This window comes from Carya illinoinensis, chromosome 15 (assembly GCF_018687715.1).
Source record: "Carya illinoinensis cultivar Pawnee chromosome 15, C.illinoinensisPawnee_v1, whole genome shotgun sequence".
NCBI lineage: Eukaryota > Viridiplantae > Streptophyta > Magnoliopsida > Fagales > Juglandaceae > Carya > Carya illinoinensis.
In genome coordinates, this window is record NC_056766.1 from 30,290,492 (window position 1) to 30,308,813 (window position 18,322).

At 41.5% G+C, this 18,322-nt stretch overlaps 1 protein-coding gene across 2 annotated transcripts; it reads right to left on the reverse strand.

Annotated features, from left to right (window-relative positions):
* Positions 1–1,012: 1,012 nt before the first annotated feature.
* Positions 1,013–2,501, reverse strand: LOC122295882 (putative F-box protein At1g33530). 2 transcript variants are annotated; one of them, XM_043105148.1, is made up of 2 exons: positions 1,846–2,501; positions 1,452–1,708 (listed from the first exon to the last, which is right to left on the reverse strand). In XM_043105148.1, the coding sequence occupies exons 1-2, from the start codon at positions 2,422–2,424 to the stop codon at positions 1,682–1,684; spliced, it is 606 nt and encodes a 201-aa protein (XP_042961082.1). In that variant the 5' UTR covers positions 2,425–2,501; the 3' UTR covers positions 1,452–1,681. The 2 variants fall into 2 exon arrangements, with proteins under 2 accessions (XP_042961081.1, XP_042961082.1); XM_043105147.1 differs by having other exon boundaries at positions 1,013–2,486.
* Positions 2,502–18,322: the final 15,821 nt, after the last annotated feature.

Genomic DNA, 18,322 nt, shown 5'->3' on the forward strand with positions numbered 1-18,322 from the left:
CCCTCTTTCCTTCCCCCTCCATTTCTCTTTTATTGTCTATTTTTTCGTGTTTTTTCGTTTTCGTTTGTTTTGTGTTTTCAGGCAAATAAGGGGGAGTGCCGATTGGATTATTTCCAGCTGCTGATAGCCAACACACACCCCAACAGGATGTTGGCCAGCCGCCGATCTTCAAGACCACTGAACACGGTGCCAAATGGAGGGGAGCATAGCCCGCACGCGTGGGATGAAGTCTCAAATCGCACCAGAGCGTGGCTGTCACGTGCCACCGGGGAGCCACCTGCCGACTCAAAACCTGGCTTTTCTAGGACCTAAGACTCTGGAGATCATCTACTGACCATCTGCTCTCCTCTAAGAGTGGTTTTGCTATGCATGCACCACTGTCTCTTGTTTTTTGCCCCTCTGTTCCGGAGTTGATTTTTTGGTCTTGTTCTATTATCCTTGTTTAAACCGAGAGAGGTGACGAGTTATTTGATCGGACACAATCTGGGGCTAGTGCTAGTCGAGAGTGGTGGACGATGTTACAGTTGGTGGACGTACGGCTAACTTCTGCAGTGGAGGTTGTTGTGGTCCATAAGAGAGCTGGGTACTCGTGCTTTTCCTAGGCTCGTGATGCTGATGCTTTCGGTGGGTGTGCCATTGGGGCTCATGCCGGTGTTTGTGTTTATGTTGTTTTTGTTAGTTGTTTTGTAGTATAGTTTTTATGTAGTTTATTAGTAATATTTTAGTAATAGGCTTTTGGACTTAGTGTCCATAGTAGTATTGTCCCATACTCCACCTCTTTAGGAAGATGGAGGGGCCTTGTCACTCTGTTTATACAGAGTGCTCTCTCTCTCTCTCTCTTCAGAGAGGTTTAGAAGTTAAGACAATGTCCGTCACTTTGTGTGCTGGGATGCTCTAGAGTAATTGCGTAAGTTGGCTTACAGTCTAGATTTTCCTGTATTAATAAGTCATATTTGTAATTTCGGTATGATGAATGAATTCACATTTCAAAAAAAAAAAAAAAAAAAAACAATAGTACCCAATAGATGGCGAGCACAATTGATATTTCCAACTATGCCAGCAACAGGAACTAATTGGTGAATAAATAGGCAAAGAGAATCAGTAACTAATCACAACTCACAACACCGAAACCCCTTAGTTTCACAGTAATTCTATAGTCCTCTTGGAATCTGTGATGTATATGAAATGATCAAGAATCTTGTACTGATTGCCCCATGAAAGGATCCATGCATAACAATATCATAATCATCGAGTGCCTTGTTGCTCAAGCACATTCCTCCATCCATTAACTAAAACTAGGCTATCTCTGTAACTAACCAGATCAAACATTTCCGAGCCGTCGTCATATATTGGAAGATTCTTTAGTTCTCGTGTTCTTGGATCAAACAATACCAAGCATTTTTCCTGTGGATCACAATGGGAGCCACTAAGCACAATCAAACCGTCGTCCAGAAACTGTAAAGGTCGACTGGGTACTCCAATCGTATATAGTTTTGTCCAAGAACATTCAACAATAGACTCGTTCAACACCCATATTTCATACTCCAATAAAAATCCAACATTGCTACTACCATGTGCAGGAAAAATCACAGCTACAGAGTCATTGATAATGGCAATGTGATCAACAAGAGATCTTGTATCATCAGGCAACATTATCTCCCGGAACATCTCATTCCTCATATCAAAGGAAAACAATAAACGATGCCCCCTGTCGGAACGAACAGGACAAATCAACCAATAATAGAATCCATTTAAGTATGAAGGATAATAAGATGTTTTAATAAAATATGCTGAGTTGATGGATGCATCAATCACTCTCCAAGAATCAGTAGTAAGGTTGTATACCTCAACTTGGTAATGCCGCGGAGAATCGAAGTACGTGATTTTAACCACCTTGAAGTCATTGGTGTTGAGATCAATACCAAAACCGAAATTGAAAAACGTAGGGCAAAAATCAGGCGGGCGAGGAACGAACGGAAGCCTCTTTGATTCTCTGGTTGCAGGATTCAAAAGCCCTATCTCCCAAGCCCGGTCTGGCTCAGGACCACCACGGTAACGGTCTGAAGAAATACCAAGAACACAAACTATTCCATTACAGGATCCGACGAAAACTACTGGGTTAATATCTTCTGAGAAAAACTGTGGGATGAGATGTATATCGCCGGAAAACTCCAGGGCGTCGTTAGAGTGCATGGAGAAACGTGGGGTATCTATTGTTGCTCGGTAACGCTCAAGGATGACTCGACGGCTCTGATTGCGATTGCGATCAGAAATGGCGAAAGTGTGGTGCTTTGTGCTGAAATGAGGGTTTCTGATGAGAGCATACCAGGCTTTACTCACAGACTTAAATCGCATCAATGATTTTACCGGCAGCCTCGACAGGATTTCAGTCACCACGTCTTCTGGGAGATGGCGGCTCAACATTGTTAATTTCACCACCGGTTGAGAGTGTACGAAAAAGTATTACTTATAGTGAATTTGAATTTAATTTAAAGCTTCCCATTTATTTATAAAAATATTTGCTTCCTGTAATATAAGATTTTCTGTAAAGACGCTTAATTAGCTGTAATGTTTTAGCTTAGACATTAAGCAATTCCATAGTACCTATCGTTGCGTTCTCAATCTTATCTGTGCAAAACCAATGCAATAAATGTTCATATCTGGGCAGGTTTTGTCCTTTATGTGGGTTTTAATGCTGAAAATTTATAAAAGATTAATTTGCTGTAATTATTTATTAAAGCTTTCTATATATTAATTTTTCTTTTATTTGACCGATAAATAATTACTAAGGGAAGTGTTCTGAGTACTTGATCTTATCATATGAAAAATTCATCTATGAACATAAAATTTTAATAAATTATTAACATCGTTTATTTAAATAGATGAGATGAGATTGGATAAAAATTTAAATTTAAATAAAATATTATTAAAATAATTATAGGGATATGAGTTATTGGTCCAACCCACCAAGGAGTCAATAGATGTACAGCACATGCATATATTATATGATTCTTAGATAATTAGATTTGATTTTCTATAAATTTTTTCACTTAATTAATTAATTTATTTTTTATTTTTACAATCAATAGAGAGACATATATACGCGGCTAAAGCTTTTTACGGCACCCACAATTTGAACGCAAAAAGAAGATTTTTATTATTTTGAGAAAACTTTATTTTTTCGTAGATACTATTGTCGCAGCAAACAGTTTGGCTGGAAGTATTCTATTGCGTCGCTGTTTAACTTGTTACGGCCTAGCCCATTGGGGGTGTGAGGGTATTTTTCCTCTAGCCCATGAATCTCCTAGGCCTAACTCATTGGGGGGACCTATTAGGAGAAATGAAAGATGGGACAAAGGCATGGGAAGCGCAGCATTTCAGGCATGGGAAGGAAATATAGGAGAGGAAAAGGGGATGATTTGACATAAAGTAAGGGAAGGCAAGGTATAAAGCGTTAGGAGATAAAAGACCCCAGTACCTATGGGTTTAGGGACTTTTAGACGTTTTGAGTAGCTTCTAGGAGATTTCACATTCTTCAACCTCATGAAAGAGAGACTAGAGTAAGAGAAGAAAAATCAAAGGGTAGAGCTTAGATCTTCATTGTACAGTAAGGAGGAGAGACTGTAAACAAGCATATTATAATGGCATAAGCTCCCCTCGCAAAACCCCCATGGACGTAAACCTAGTGCCGAATCTATCCTATCACAGGTTGTGCCATTTTTGGGTATTAATAGTAGCGCCGTCTATGGGATCGAGATTTTTCTATGGGATCGAAAGCGGAAGAAGGACAATTTTCTAACGTACTAAATTATCTCTAAAGAAGCAGATGAAACTCTCCTAGATAAGTATTTTTAACCTTTCAACTTTTATTTTTATTAAAAGCACTACTATAGATAAGCGTGCAATGTGAAATTAAGTGCTTTCTATGCACGTAGTATACAGGGCTGGGGACCCAAACTCCCTAGCCACTCGGATTGCAAATACTCACTCACGACAACACGGTTTACAAGGAAAGAGAGGCCGGGATACGCCGAATACTCTCACGACAAGGACCAAGTGTCCATTGTGCACTTAAGTGTAGGTGGCTGTGCATGATGCCATGCACGACCACCACATCAGGTGCACGACAGCCATTCGTGAGCCCGGACATCCAATGGTGGCCTCCGCTCGGACCACCGACAGTTTTTGAATGCAACCTAGCCAACCTCCATCGGAGAGAAGTTGTGAATAGTGCTCCCATGGAGCACCCCCCTCTACACACGAAATTGAACCTCATCCCAAGTTACACAAATAAATAAGACGTGATTGGTTCAGTCAAATGGAAGTGTTCTGACTTGATTTTGTCATATGAATAACTCATTTGTGAATGTAAAATTTTAATAAATTAATAAATAATTTTGAATAATGTTATTGGGTCATTTAAAAGTTAACCATCATAAGATCAAACTTAACGATCATATGACCCTTTTGAAGTGGTTCCAACAAATAGCTTATTAAAAAAATTAAAAATAAAAACAGAAAATTAGTAAAGAAAATTTAGAATTCCTGTCTTTCCCTTTTGTATATTTTTGGATTCCGTTTTGTTGAGAAGATATATATATATATATATATATATATATGTTTTAATAAATTATGTGGTAACACAAGGTAATGCTATGTCAAAAAGAGCATCTGAGCCTGGAAGTTTCAGATGATAAGAAGCCGTACTTCTCCATAATTTTTTTAGTATTAGACAGAACTGATTTTTATTTTTGTCTTATTGAAGATATTACTATGCTTAATATCAACGATGTGATGCATTTTAATTTATTTTATTTTTTATTCCTTTGGAGAAGAGAAGCTTATTAAAGAAGATAAGATAAAGACCCTCTAATATTTTTTTTTTATTGGAATACTTTCTATAAATCGAAGAAAGATAGATATAATATATGAATCTGATCAGGACATTGTTAAATGAGTAAGTAATGAATATTCAGGCGTAGCATGCACAAGTCTTGTGGGGTCTATTTGAAAAACACAAGAAGTGAGACCTAACATGATAAAGAGAATTCTTTCACATGCGTTCCATTTTTTTCACAAATCACCTGTATATATAGTTTATAGGAGTACTTGCCTGCATAGACGTCAATTAAATAAACAATAATTTTATGAGAAAATATACTCAGCTGCCAAATCCTTTAAGTTACACAACATGCACACTTAGGTGTGAAATTCGACAAGTCAAGAGTATTAGAGAAATTGATCAGATTTACCATTTGTTGACCGGGTCCGATTCGATCTGAACAGTCCTGGTCAAGGGGTTTTTTACTTTGCATTGGACTGGACCGGACCGAATGAAAATAAAAATATATAGATATTTTATTATATATATTATTTATATAATTAATTATTAATATATAAAAATAAAAATAATTGTATATTAATTATTAATATTATTTATATTAATTATTAATATAAATAAATGTATGTTCGGTCTAGTTCGGTTCCAAAAAAATGATGGATTTCGATCTATCACTACTCACAAAAAAAGAAAAAAACCGAACCAGACCATTATCACCACTAAGCACACCAATGTGTCCGAAACTAGTTTAAGCCCAATTCATGGTTCAACACAAAATACTCGATTTCTCCCTTTTTCTCGTTTCGTCTTTCTCTTCCCTCCTCTCAAAAATTTCAACGGTGGCCAGAGCTCGTAACCATGACAGTGTCTCTTCCCTCGCATAGAAATCGATCCTTTTTGTAGTCTGTTTGAGAGTATTTAAGTTAAAACTTATCCCAAAACCTCTCAGAAGGTGATCACGGGTGCCAATTTCCATTGTTTAGGACATATTGTACAATAGAGCAATGTAAGTTACCAATGCAATAATAATAATCTAACATACTAATGTTCTGCAAATAATATTTATTGAGTAATGCTATACACCACACCACCATTCCACTTTTATCTCATTATATATGATATGACGTATTTATTACCATTTAATGATAAATAAGTATGTAATAAATAATTATTTAATAGTGATAAATATGTCACATCGTACTTAATATGATGCAAGTGAGATAATAATATAGTGTATAGAATTTTTCATATTTATTTTATCAGTAATGTTCTACAAATAATATTACAAACTATATATACTCTGCTAGAACTGGAAGTATGGTTTTTATGTTCTACAAGGATATATGTATGAGGTTCAAGACACGTGTGGTGGCTTTGTGAAACGGAAAATATGAATTTATGCAGCATGATGTAAGACCAATTTTATTGTAGCATGATATAAGCCTAGTTTGATTTATTGAAAACGGTTGACCCAATTGTTGGTGGCTAATGCGATTTTGGCAAGGCGACATTGTGGCTAAAGTGTATTCAAATCCATTAAAAGCCAGTGCTTAAGGCATTCAAACTCTGAATTTACTGAGGTGAAAAGATTTCCCTTGAGAAAACAGTAAACAAATGCCTAAATTCTGCCCACAGATTATTTGGTCGTTTGATGTTGGTTGCTATTCATTTGCATAAGTGATGGTCCCTAAACTCTACCACAAGTGTATAGGTTGTGACAAATGGAACAGTGCAAAAAGAGTATCGTTTTCATAAGTAAGAGATTCAAATATTAATTTATAAAATTTCTTATACTATTTAGACGATTCCAAATTGATGTGACTGCAGCAAATTCTTAACCTGAAAAATCAAATATAAATTTTTTTAGAGCAATGCTACGTAAAGTCTTCAAATACGGACTATAATACAGGTCTAGATAATTTTATCTTATTAAAATTTATTAATTTTGTTTGTTAGGCATTTATATGTGCCATGTCAACAATCCAATTTTGAATTTTGTTTGCAATCCCCGATTTCATTATAATTTAGGTTGTTTCTTTTCAGGATTAATGAGAATAGTGGTGCCACTCCAACCGAATGATGATTGACCCACACACACTCCTATCTCTTTACTAGTCGAAAGTATAGTCATGGAAATGTTCAAATTATATCTTTTTCGTTCTCCTTATGTGTCTTCGTTCATAGGTTTGACATTTGGCCTCTAAAGGGATATTGTAAATTCGGATTCAGACTAGCATCATTTTATTTTTCATACTAATTAATTTACGGCCAATACTTTAATTTCATGTTAATTTCTTAAGATGTACATCTTTTCCTTATTTATTTTTTTTAATTTTTTATTATCTTACTTTATATTGTGTTTTGCCGCTTTTCTATTTATTTAACATTTGGGTATATTTTTAGATTTCTTTTCAGGTATTTTTTTTTTTAATTTGTTACTTTTCTAATATTAATTTTTGGTATTTTTAAAATATTTTATTTATTCAAGTTTTAAATATTTATAAATTTTTTAATAGATTTGTTAGCGTGTCCTATTGATTCCGCGTGGCCACGCTCCCATTTAACAAGAGACTGATACAGGTACTAACTTTTGAAATTAAACCTTTAATAATACTAATAACAATAATCAAATAATAGCTAAGCATACATTTAAATTATTTAATTTACATTCACTCACTTTATGATTAAAGAGTAGGCTTTATCACCCTTATTCGGACTTTTTTCTGTCCAGGTTTTCCTACCTGTTCATACACATGATGGCTACGTTGTATTTTTAAAATATTTATACACAATACCCACAAACCTTGTTTATTTAAAATAAAAATAAAAATACACGAAATCACGTTGTTTTTATCTATTTGGTACCCACACTCCCCCCATTGCCCAACCTGCTCGCACCTTCAGATCTCCCTTTCTCTCAAACCATGTTGTCTCTCTCGAGCTCGAGCCTCCTCGTCGTTTTAACTCGTTGGTTTTCATAAATAAAATGAGATTAGATAAATTAAAATAAAAGTTAAAAATTAAATAAAATATTGTTAAAATATATTTTTAATATTATTATTATTTTAAAATTTTAAAAATTGAAATTATTTATTTTATTTTGTATGTAAATTTAAAAAAGTTGTAATAATAGATGAGATGAATTGATGAAAAGTTTTATAAAAATGAATGAAGCTGTTGATCTGCTTTTGAGTGTGCAAGTTGTAATGCAGTCCAAATACTGGCTTGAATTAACCCGAATTATGATTCGGAGGGTACCTAGACAAATTTGGTATCTCGGTACTGGGTATCAATGGATACCTTGATTGTAAATGTTCGGGGGATTTCCCCAAGAGCACGAGCTTAGCCCAATAAATAGTGGCATCCTGTCCAAAACTAAGCCGAAGCCCACTTGACCTCTCAACGGCCCACGGCCCACCCAAAGAGCTCCCAGCCCAGCCAGGCACGAATCAGGGTATCGGGTCAGGCTAGCCATAAGGTACATGACTTTTTCTCCCTTTTCTTCAGATAGAGAGGAGAAAGCACATGATCCTGATGGGACTCTACACCCTGGCTCAATCAGGCCACTCTGCATTAATTGGCTGTACTAGAAAGCCATGGGGTGTCCCCCAGCTAGGTCACAAGGTATGGGTTGCTGTGACGCTCCCGACTCCCACGTACAGAAATGTTGGAGTCGTGACATCGGGATGATGATAACACGGGTCACACATCCCTAATGACAAGTGCTAAGTGTGTACACAAGTAAAAAGTATACAATAAAAATCGTAGTGGATAAATAGAGGATAGTCAACTAAGTACCAGAATTTTTAAATACCGAACCATAAAAGTAAAAGATCCTTAAATAGGTTTACAATTATCCAACAAAAATATAATACAAGCCAAAATTACATAGCCAAAAAGAGTAAAATATCCCATGATCCAAAAGTGAGCACATGTCACTCTTCCATCGGAGTCGATCCTTCAGACTCAACATGTTCTTCTACATCAAAACCTATAATTCTATAAAACGGAACCGTAGGGTAGGATTACCACAGTCAGATTACGAATCTTAGCAAGTAATATACTAAACAACCTATGAGATAAATACATATAAATACAACCAATATGTATGCGTGCACATGATGAAACATGCATGTGACCAAAACCATCATTTTTCCTGAAAATGAATATTTTTCCAACACATGCTAAAAATCCCATTTAACCCAAAATACGCCATTAAATGCTATCCGCCATTTTCTCAAAAAAAGCCCAAACATAAATCCACAATTTTTCTAGAAAATGGTTCATGTATCTATTTAATCATAAACCACGATTTTTTCAAAAAATGCCCAACATATCTATTTATCAGTCATTATATGTGAGAAACTTACCACCATCTCTACAGCTTGCACTGTAGGCAGGAATCGCAGACGGGATTCCACCACCATCCCTATCGTGTGCACCGTAGGCGCGAATCACATGAGAGACTCTACGATTGTCCTTGCTACTACCATCTCTGGAGCTCATTTTCCTTTCTTTCACTCATTTCAATCCATTCATTACACATATACCCAACGACTTTTATTAACACAAAAATTCAAATTTTTAAATACGACATATGAAAATGCATGCAAACAGTATATGTGATGTCATGACATGTCACACATTAGTTAAAATACACCAATCACAAATCCACAAACCAACTCTACCAATTAACCCATCCCCCAAATCCGACCCAAAATCCAAACTCCTTGGACCCAAGGCTCGATACAACTAATCAAACTGCATAAAACATGTTAGTATAACAATATATTTAAATTTCAAAAAATTATTTAAAAAATTACTTACAATGATTAAAGGCAATTTTAGAAGATCAAAGGTCACGCCAAAAGTGGCAGAGCAGTAGTGGATAGTATTTTACAAGGGTTGACCGTGGGTCACAAAATCGAAAAAATCGAGGGGGAGCTACGGGGAGGTCATGGCTGGGCATTGAGGAGCTAGGGGTGTTATGGGTGATCTGGTGTGGTGGTAGGCTAGCTCATGGCGGCGCTAACACCATGTGAGAAGAAAAATTCATTTCAGGTTGTGTGTGATGGAGGGGGAAGGGGTTATCGTGAGGGAGGGAGAAGGTGCTGGGGTTTCGTGGAGCTCGATGGCGGCTTAAGGAGGTTGTCCATGGTGGGCCTAGTGATGGATCTAGGCCTTGTGAGAGAGAGGGAGCCCGTGAGAAAGTGAGGAAGAGTGTGGTAGCTCGAGGTTTCGAGGTGGCATGGGGAGGCTATGGGGAGGTTGCCAGTGAGGGAGGAGGTTGTTGGTGGTGGTGTAGTGGCCAAAAAACCACGAACGGCAACATGGGTCTTGAGACCAATGGACTTTGCGTGCGTGTGTGGAAGAGACAGCGATGAGGTGGAGGTTGGGATCGGTGGGGCCGGGTCGCCGGCGTGAGGGGAGATCAGCGGGATGGACAATGATTCCACAAGGCGGTGCATGGTGGGGTTGGGGCGTTGAGAGGCACACGGATAGAGAGGGGGGATGGGAAATCTTTGGGGTGCAGGGGAGAGGAAAGAAAGAGGGAGAAAAATAAAAAGAAGAAAAAAAAAAGTAAAAAAAAAAAAAAAAGAAAAAAAAAGGGAAAAGGAAAAAGAAAGGGAAAGTAGATCTAGTTTTTTCAACTCGAGGTCTTAAAACTGATCCAATAAAAAAGGATTTAAAACGATAACTTAAATTGAAAACGCAGTGACTAAGTAAAATAAAATAGTAAAATCCAATAAATAAAATATTTTAAAATTAATAGCCATTTAAATAATAAACGATAATTAATAACTAGAAAAGCACATTGAAATAAATTTCACACTTAGAAATCATAAAATAATACAGCAAAATCATATTAATTTTAAAAAAAGAGAACCAATATTAATAATAAATAAAATAATTATTTAATTAAAACACACGAAAATACGGGGTATCATAGCCATTGACCATTGACACAGGTATAAAGGCAGCCTTCCAAATGCCAGGAAGAGAGGTCAGTAATTCAGAACTTTAAAATAGCTTTATCTCCATATTGACTCAAGGCTAACTTAAGTATTGGAGGCTCTGTCGGGCCAACCCCCATTGTCAGTGGATCTGGGAGTTGTTTTGTGTATGCAGGAACAAGTTGAAGGCCCGAGCCACTGGGGACCAAGCCGAAAGGTACGAAACACATCGTTAATGGTTGGGAGCTCACCCTTGGAAGGCTCAGAGGTGTAGTAGGGCGTCGAAGTAGGCAATAATCAACAATGCAGGGCAAGACGGACGACTGGCCAGAATATACTGATGGGGGAGCTCACACCACACCATCGGGAAGTGAGGCTCTTCCCAACCCCCCATTGGCCCCAGAATGCATCTCGACAAAAAATGAAACGAGAGATGAACATGCGTTGAAGAAGGCAAAGGCGAACGGGCCTTTGGAGCTAATCTTGCTAGATCAAAGCCAAGTGGAGGCAACCATTAGGATAGGCATAGGAATCACCGCCGACATGAGAGAAGCACTACAATGACTGCTTATAGAGTACTGGGGTATCTTTGCGTGGAGCCGCGAGGATATGCCGAGATAAGACCCATCTATCATACAGCATCACTTGAGTGTAGATTCTAGAGCCAAAGGGTAAGGTAGAAGCGTAGGAGCTCCAGTGTGGAGAAAGACGCCACCATTGCTGCAAAAGTTGATTGTCTCCTTGCAGTAGGATTTATACGAGAAGTGCACTACCCAAACTGGTTGCCCAATGTAATGCTTGTGAAAAAGCCCAGCGGTAAGTGAAGAATGTGCATAGACTTCACAGACCTAAATAAAGCATGCCCAAAGGATAGCTTCCCTCTCCCTCGCATCGACCTTAGTGTGGTTTCCATGGTCAGTCATTGCATGTTGTGCTTTGTGGATGCTTACTGGGGATACATTCAAATCTGTACGAATCTCAGCAATGAGGAGAAGACGTCATTCATCACCAATCAAGAGCTCTATTGTTACTCTACCATGTCGTTTGGCCTAAAAAATGTGGGGGACAACTACCAATGGCTAGTCAACTGAATGTTCAAAACCCATATCGGGAGGAATATGGAGGTAAGGACCTGGCACAGCACCTAAATGACCTTCGAGAAGCCTTTGTAATACTGAGACGGTACAAAATGAAGCTGAATCTTGCCAAATGTGCATTTGGAGTGGTATCAGGAAAGTTTCTCGGGTTTTTGGTATTCGAGAGATGAATCAAAGCCAACCCCAAAAAAGTGAATGCTATCTTAGACATGCCCCCTCCTCGGAGCATTAACGACGTATAGAAGCTCACTGGCCGACTGGCAGCTCTTAACCGCTTTGTGTTGTGGTTGATGGACAAGTGTCTACCCTTCTTTAGAGTGTTGCAAAAGGCTCAAGACTGGAATGAAGAATGTGACGCTGCATTCATTGTGCTCAAGAAGTACCTGACCAACCCTCCACTACTTAGTCAACCCCAATGCGGGGAAACGATGATCCTGTATCTATCTGTCTCCCTGCAGGTACTTTCTTCAGCCTTAGTACGAGACAACGGCAGGGTCCAGAGACCAGTCTACTATGTCAATTAGGCATACAGGGGAGTGGAAGTTAGATACCCTAGTATTGCGTAGCTCACTTTCGCATTAATAATAACTACTCGCAACCTCTGATCATATTTCCAAGTTCACCCAGTTTAGCATAAGCCCCCCTAAGAAAGGCCCTACAATGCTTTGATGCATTAGGTCTCCTTACTAACTGGGTTGTGAAACTGAGAGAGTTTGATATCGAGTACACCCCGCGTACCTCCTTAAAGGGACATGTCTTGGCAGATTTCATTGTGGAGTTCACCGGCTTTACTAGCAAGGAAGGATCTGCACTGCCTGTGAAGCCCTAGCAAGTTTTTGTTGATGGTTCCTCCTGCTGGGTTGGGGGGGGGAGCGGGGTACATATCATCATGAAAAAAGGCGAAGAGCACGACTATGCCAGCTTGAGGCAGAATATGAGGCACTCTTCTTCGGTATGACTATAGCAAAGTCCCTGGGTGCTAAAGAGGTGAAGGAGCAAAGGGTGAAAAATTAAAAAAGTGTCTAGCACTAGTATAGGCCGAGTGTGCTCATTTTCAACACTTCTAGATACAACAAATCCTCGAGAGCCAAGAATAACAAGGTGGACAGGCTAGCAAAGATGGCATGCAGGCAGGAAATTGCCCATATGCCAGAATCGGTTGTCTTTAGAACCGTCGAAGTGCTAGTTATAGGGATCGAGCTGTTGGAAGTGGGATCGAGCACGTTGGAGTGGGCACTGGACATCCTGTGGTATTTGAATGACAACGGAGTTCATGACAGCAGGGAGGGAGCAAGGAAGGTCAGATACATGGTGGCAAGATACACTGTGGTTGATGGAGTGCTGTACCGCAAGGGATACAACACTCCCCTGCTGAGGTGCATCTTAAAAGAGCAAGCCCAGCAAGCATTGGCTGAAATACATGAGAGAATATGTGGTGACCAGCCCGGAGGAAGAATACTAGCAAGGAAAGCAATGCAAGCGGAATACTACTAGTTGCGTGCCCTAAAAGATGCCGAGGAATATGTGTGAAAGTGTAGGAAGTGCCGAGAGTATTCCAGAATCATCCATCGCCTACCGGGGGAGTTGACACCAATAACCTTCCTCTAGCCTTTTGCCCAGTGGGGGGTCGACTTGGTGGGTCCCCTCCTCAGGGAAAAGGCAAGGTAAAATTTGTGGTGGTGATCGTGGACTTACTCATAAAATGAGTCGACGTCGAAGCGCTGGTGAAAATCACGATTAATAACATTACCCGTTTCCTATGGAAGAGCATCGTCTATAGGTTAGATGTGCCAGTAGCATAGTGTTAGATAACGGGCGACAATTCGACTCTGACCATTATAGAGATTGGTGCCAGGATCTGGGGATCAAGTTTCGATACTCCTCCCCTGGGCATCTTCAATAAAATGGTTAAGTGGAAGCGACCAACAAAACCTTACTATCAATACTGAAGAAGAAGCTAAACGACCAAAAAAGAGCATGGGCAGAAGAACTTCCGGCTGTCCTATGGGCATACAAGAAAACTATGAGGACACCAACAATGGAAACCCCATTCACTCTCGCGTATGGTCACGAGGCCATGCCATCGATTGAGGTAGATATCCCGACCTACTGAGTGCATCACTACGAGCAACACTCCAACAACCGATGCCTCAAAGTGCAACTCGACCTGATATGAGAGATTCGAGAAGAGGCAAAACTAACAATGGCGGTGTACAGGAAGAGGGTAGAGCGTTGCTTCAACTGAAAAGTGTGTATGAGGTTGTTCAAAATTGGAGACCTCGTATTGAAGCAGATGGGAACCACCACGAGGGACAAAGGCAAGTTAGGACCGCAGTGGTAGGGCCCCTACGTGGTAGTCGCCAGCAACTGTCCTCAAGCTTACTGGTTGCGTGACTCTTGTGGAAGCAAGCTACAACACCCTTGGAATGCCAAACACCTATGGATGTTCTATCGATAGAGGCTCTGTGATGCATATTTATATTTTATTATTATTATTATCATCCTTATGATTTCCTATATGATTGCTTTTAATAAAGAAAATGTGACTGTTTTAGGGATTGACATCCAAGAAGAAGATTTCAATTTTTGCGCGACTTACCCTTCCTGTGGTGTCAACGTATGGGAGCGAGCATAGCCACAAACTGCCCGAACCGACCACCTCCATGGGAGGTCAACAGGTGGGACCAGCCCCGGGCTAGCCCAACCTCCCCCATGAAGCAAAGCGGGTCCAGCCCAAAGGCTGCCTGAACATTACTCCATCCCCATTGTAGTGAAGAAGTGGATGGCCCCTCAACCTTCTGACACTTACCCCCCTCCCTGCGGGACACTAAAGGGATGAGTGTAATGTCCAAGGGCTGCTTTATACCTCTAGTGGTGGGAAGCAGGTTAACCCCAATCATACATCAATTTACCTTCGTTGTGGGCATCAACTGACGGGAGCGATTGTAGTCAGGGACTGCCAGAATAGATTACATCCCCTTAGGGTACCAAAGGGCAGGATGAGTTAGAGGTCGTCTTGACACTCCAGTGGGGGAGAGCAAGTCCAGCCCTGAGGTTGCCAGAACATACCCTATCCTGACACAGTGAAGAGTGGATGCGGCACCAGCCTTGTCCTCACTTACCTTCCCTTTGATGTCAACAGGCGGGAGTGGGTACGGATGTAAACTACCCAAACAGACTACCTCCACATGCAGGCCAACAGGTGGGACTAGCTCTAGGCTAGCTTGATCGCCTCCACGGGGGAGAGCGAGTCTAGCCCTGAGGCTACTCGAACATTACCCTGTCTTTATTGCGGTGAAGAGCGAACGTCCCCTTGGTCCTCCGATGCTTAGCTCTCCACGGGACACCAAAAGGATGAGTGTGATGCCAAAGGGCTGCTTAATCCCTCTCAAGGTGAAGTGAGGGTCAATCCTCAATAGCCGACAGACATTACCTTCATCGTAGGCGTCGACCAAAGATGTTAGTGGGTCCAATCTGGGACTGCCCGAATAGAATACCTCCTCACAGGGTACAAAAGGGCGAGATGAGCTTGGGGCTGTCTCGACCATCCCGGAGGAGAGAGGGTCCAGTCTTGAGGTTTCTCGAACAGTATCCCATTCCACCACGAAGAAGAGTGGGCACAGGACCAGCCTAGCCCTCATTCCCCTTTCTTGCAACATCAACAGATAGGAGTGAGTTCAATCAGACATATTGCCCAAACAGACTATCCACGTAAGGGTCAATAGGTAAAACTCACCCGAGTTAAACTTACCTCTCCTGAGGAGGAGAGCGGGACTAGCCCAGAGACTGCCTGAACATTATCCCATCTTATCGCAGCAAAGGGATGACGACCTCCCTGGGGAACTAAAGGGGAGGGTGTGGCTTGAGGCACCTCTACCCCTCCCTCGGTGGAGTGCGGGATAGTCCCCAAATTACTCGTCTCAACCTCAGAACAAACCACATGCTCAACTGAACTGGGACAGGTTGGTGGCTAACAATTTATTTTGGTTCCGATTTACAGGGTAGGCGAATTCTGCGGGCGAGTTCCAACTTAAGCACCACTCGCCCACTCTAGCTGAGCGCAAGGGTCAACTAGGCGTGCACGGTCTTATGCACCACGTGACCTCCACAAAGTATTTGAGCGAGTGTAGACTTACGCGGCGCTTGCCCCCTCTCAGCCACGCACGCCCAGTCTGACCCATCGCATGACTCCCTTAGGAATCAAAAACAAACTCGGCGTTACAAAATGCACCAACAAAGGCTTAAGTGTTCCGCTCCGCATAGGCCGTTATACTCGGAGCCAAGGGCGGGGTCATGGTTAAAGGGGTACGCCACGGTATCATCGGCAAATGGGAATCAGGGTTGTCAGGGTGCCAGGAGGGCCACATCGCATGGGCAAAGCATAGCCACTCTCACATCAACCCAGACGTGAAAAAGTCCGAGCGACCTCTCCTTCATGCTGACTCCTATCCGAGACAGGGGTTGATCCACGAGTCTAACTCGACCCTTCCCACCCATTTCGTCGAGATGTCGTGTGAAAACAAGAGATGTGAGGTGGGTGCTGAGATAGAAAAACCCATCGAATAGGACCGCTACACAACTTGAATAGCATTAACCACATAGCACCTCTTTGGATGTCAAAGGGTGCCACACGAGAGTAATGGGGTCAAGTCGACAATGACCAACAATTTTAAGCCAATGGAGGCTGACATGTTCTTTGGCAGTGGGAATGCGAGCTCTTATGACCCCGAATGAGACAAATCGGAAAGAGGCACTCTTTTGGAAGGGAAGGGAAAACCCAGATCCTATGTAAGAGAAGTGAAAGGGACTGTGAATCCAACCAACGAGTGGCACTTTATATAGGCATCTCTAGGAAACACGCACCCTTCCAAATGTCTGGGAAACGCTTGCTGCCGTCACCCGTCACATCCAACGCTACGTACGATGCTTGTTCATTTATGCCTTACGATGCAGGTTAGGACATAAAGAGCATCACATCAATGACCTAGCGAATCATAAGACCTTAGGGTGCATAAAATGAATAATTTAGTCACCAAGGAGGCCTTAATGACACTAAAGTGTGAGACAAAACACAGGGGTACAATGACACACCAAGGCAAATAAATCTATTAAGTTAGGTCCGTACAGTCAAGAAAATACAAAGAAAAAACTTTATAAAAAAACAAATAGAAAGGCAATGATAAGGGCATAAGGCCTTCTTAGACAATTTCAGGACCCTCCACCTCAGACTCGGTGGGGTTCGCCTCTGGCAAGACCTGGGCTGCCGTCAGCACCGCCGGGACAACCGAGAATGTGTTAGGAGTCAGGTCCACCCCTATTTAAGCTCCCGCCTCTAGTGTTGTAGGGCTGGGGGTCACGGATTCGAGGTCCAGTGAAGGAAGGTTGCCCCTAGGACTTGACAGCAAGTAGTCCCTTAGTGCCTCATAACTTGAGAAAAAGCCATGGTGCCACGCCTCATTCTGAACTTGCCACACTCGAGATAGTTCACGTCGCAACTACTGCAAAGTGGATCTCAAATCCTCCTGGTCAACTCACACAGCCTGGAGGGATTTCTGCCTCTTTGACAGAGTCTTGGAGACCTGTAGGAACTTATCCTCAGCACGCCGACGATAGGAAACTACGGAATCAAACCTCCGGCTCAGTGAGGCATTTGTAGTCTAGAGCCTTTCAAGCTTCTCCGACCAACAATTGAACATCTCCTAAAAAGTTTCTCATAGATCCGACTCACAACCTAGATTGTGATGACATAGGATGACCTCATCCTAAGACTTCCGTAGGTCAAACTCCAAATAGCATAGGTGCTTGCTCAAGTCAGTAAGAGAGCCTTTCAACTCCTCCTGAGGCTTTCCCACGCTCACGGCTTTGCCCTAGGCCATGCAAGCTACGACGTAAGGATCTTAATCCTTGGAGCCCAACCCCGCTTGAGTGTCTATCGTTGAGGCTGATGGCTGCTTGACACCTTACTATGAAAACACCCATTCAAACCATAATGAAAATATCAAGGAGTGCAAGGACAAAGGACCCATACTCAAGGATGAACCTAAACAGGAGCGCCCGAGGAACCAGCCGGTTAGGGCGTGGGTACCTGATGACCAATTACAACTGCTCCAGACTCTTGGGCTCGCAGCCCCAGAGAAGAGTAGCCTCGATAGACGCAGGAAAACAAGGACGTTAAGTGTCTCCCCCCAGGAAAAAGCATGGGGGAACCTCCAATGACCGAGGGGACTATAGGAGGGACACACAGCGCAACACATGAAGATCCAGCACATGCTAGGGGGAAGGCACGCTGGGACTGTGAGGAGTAAATTGGTTCCTCGAATGCTCGTGAAGAATGGAAATATGCCCCTAGGCTTAAAGGAGTGAGAATTCCTCTCAACGATGAGGCGGAAGGCCGTTGGACAAAATCCCCATTGAAGATTGACCAAAGGGGA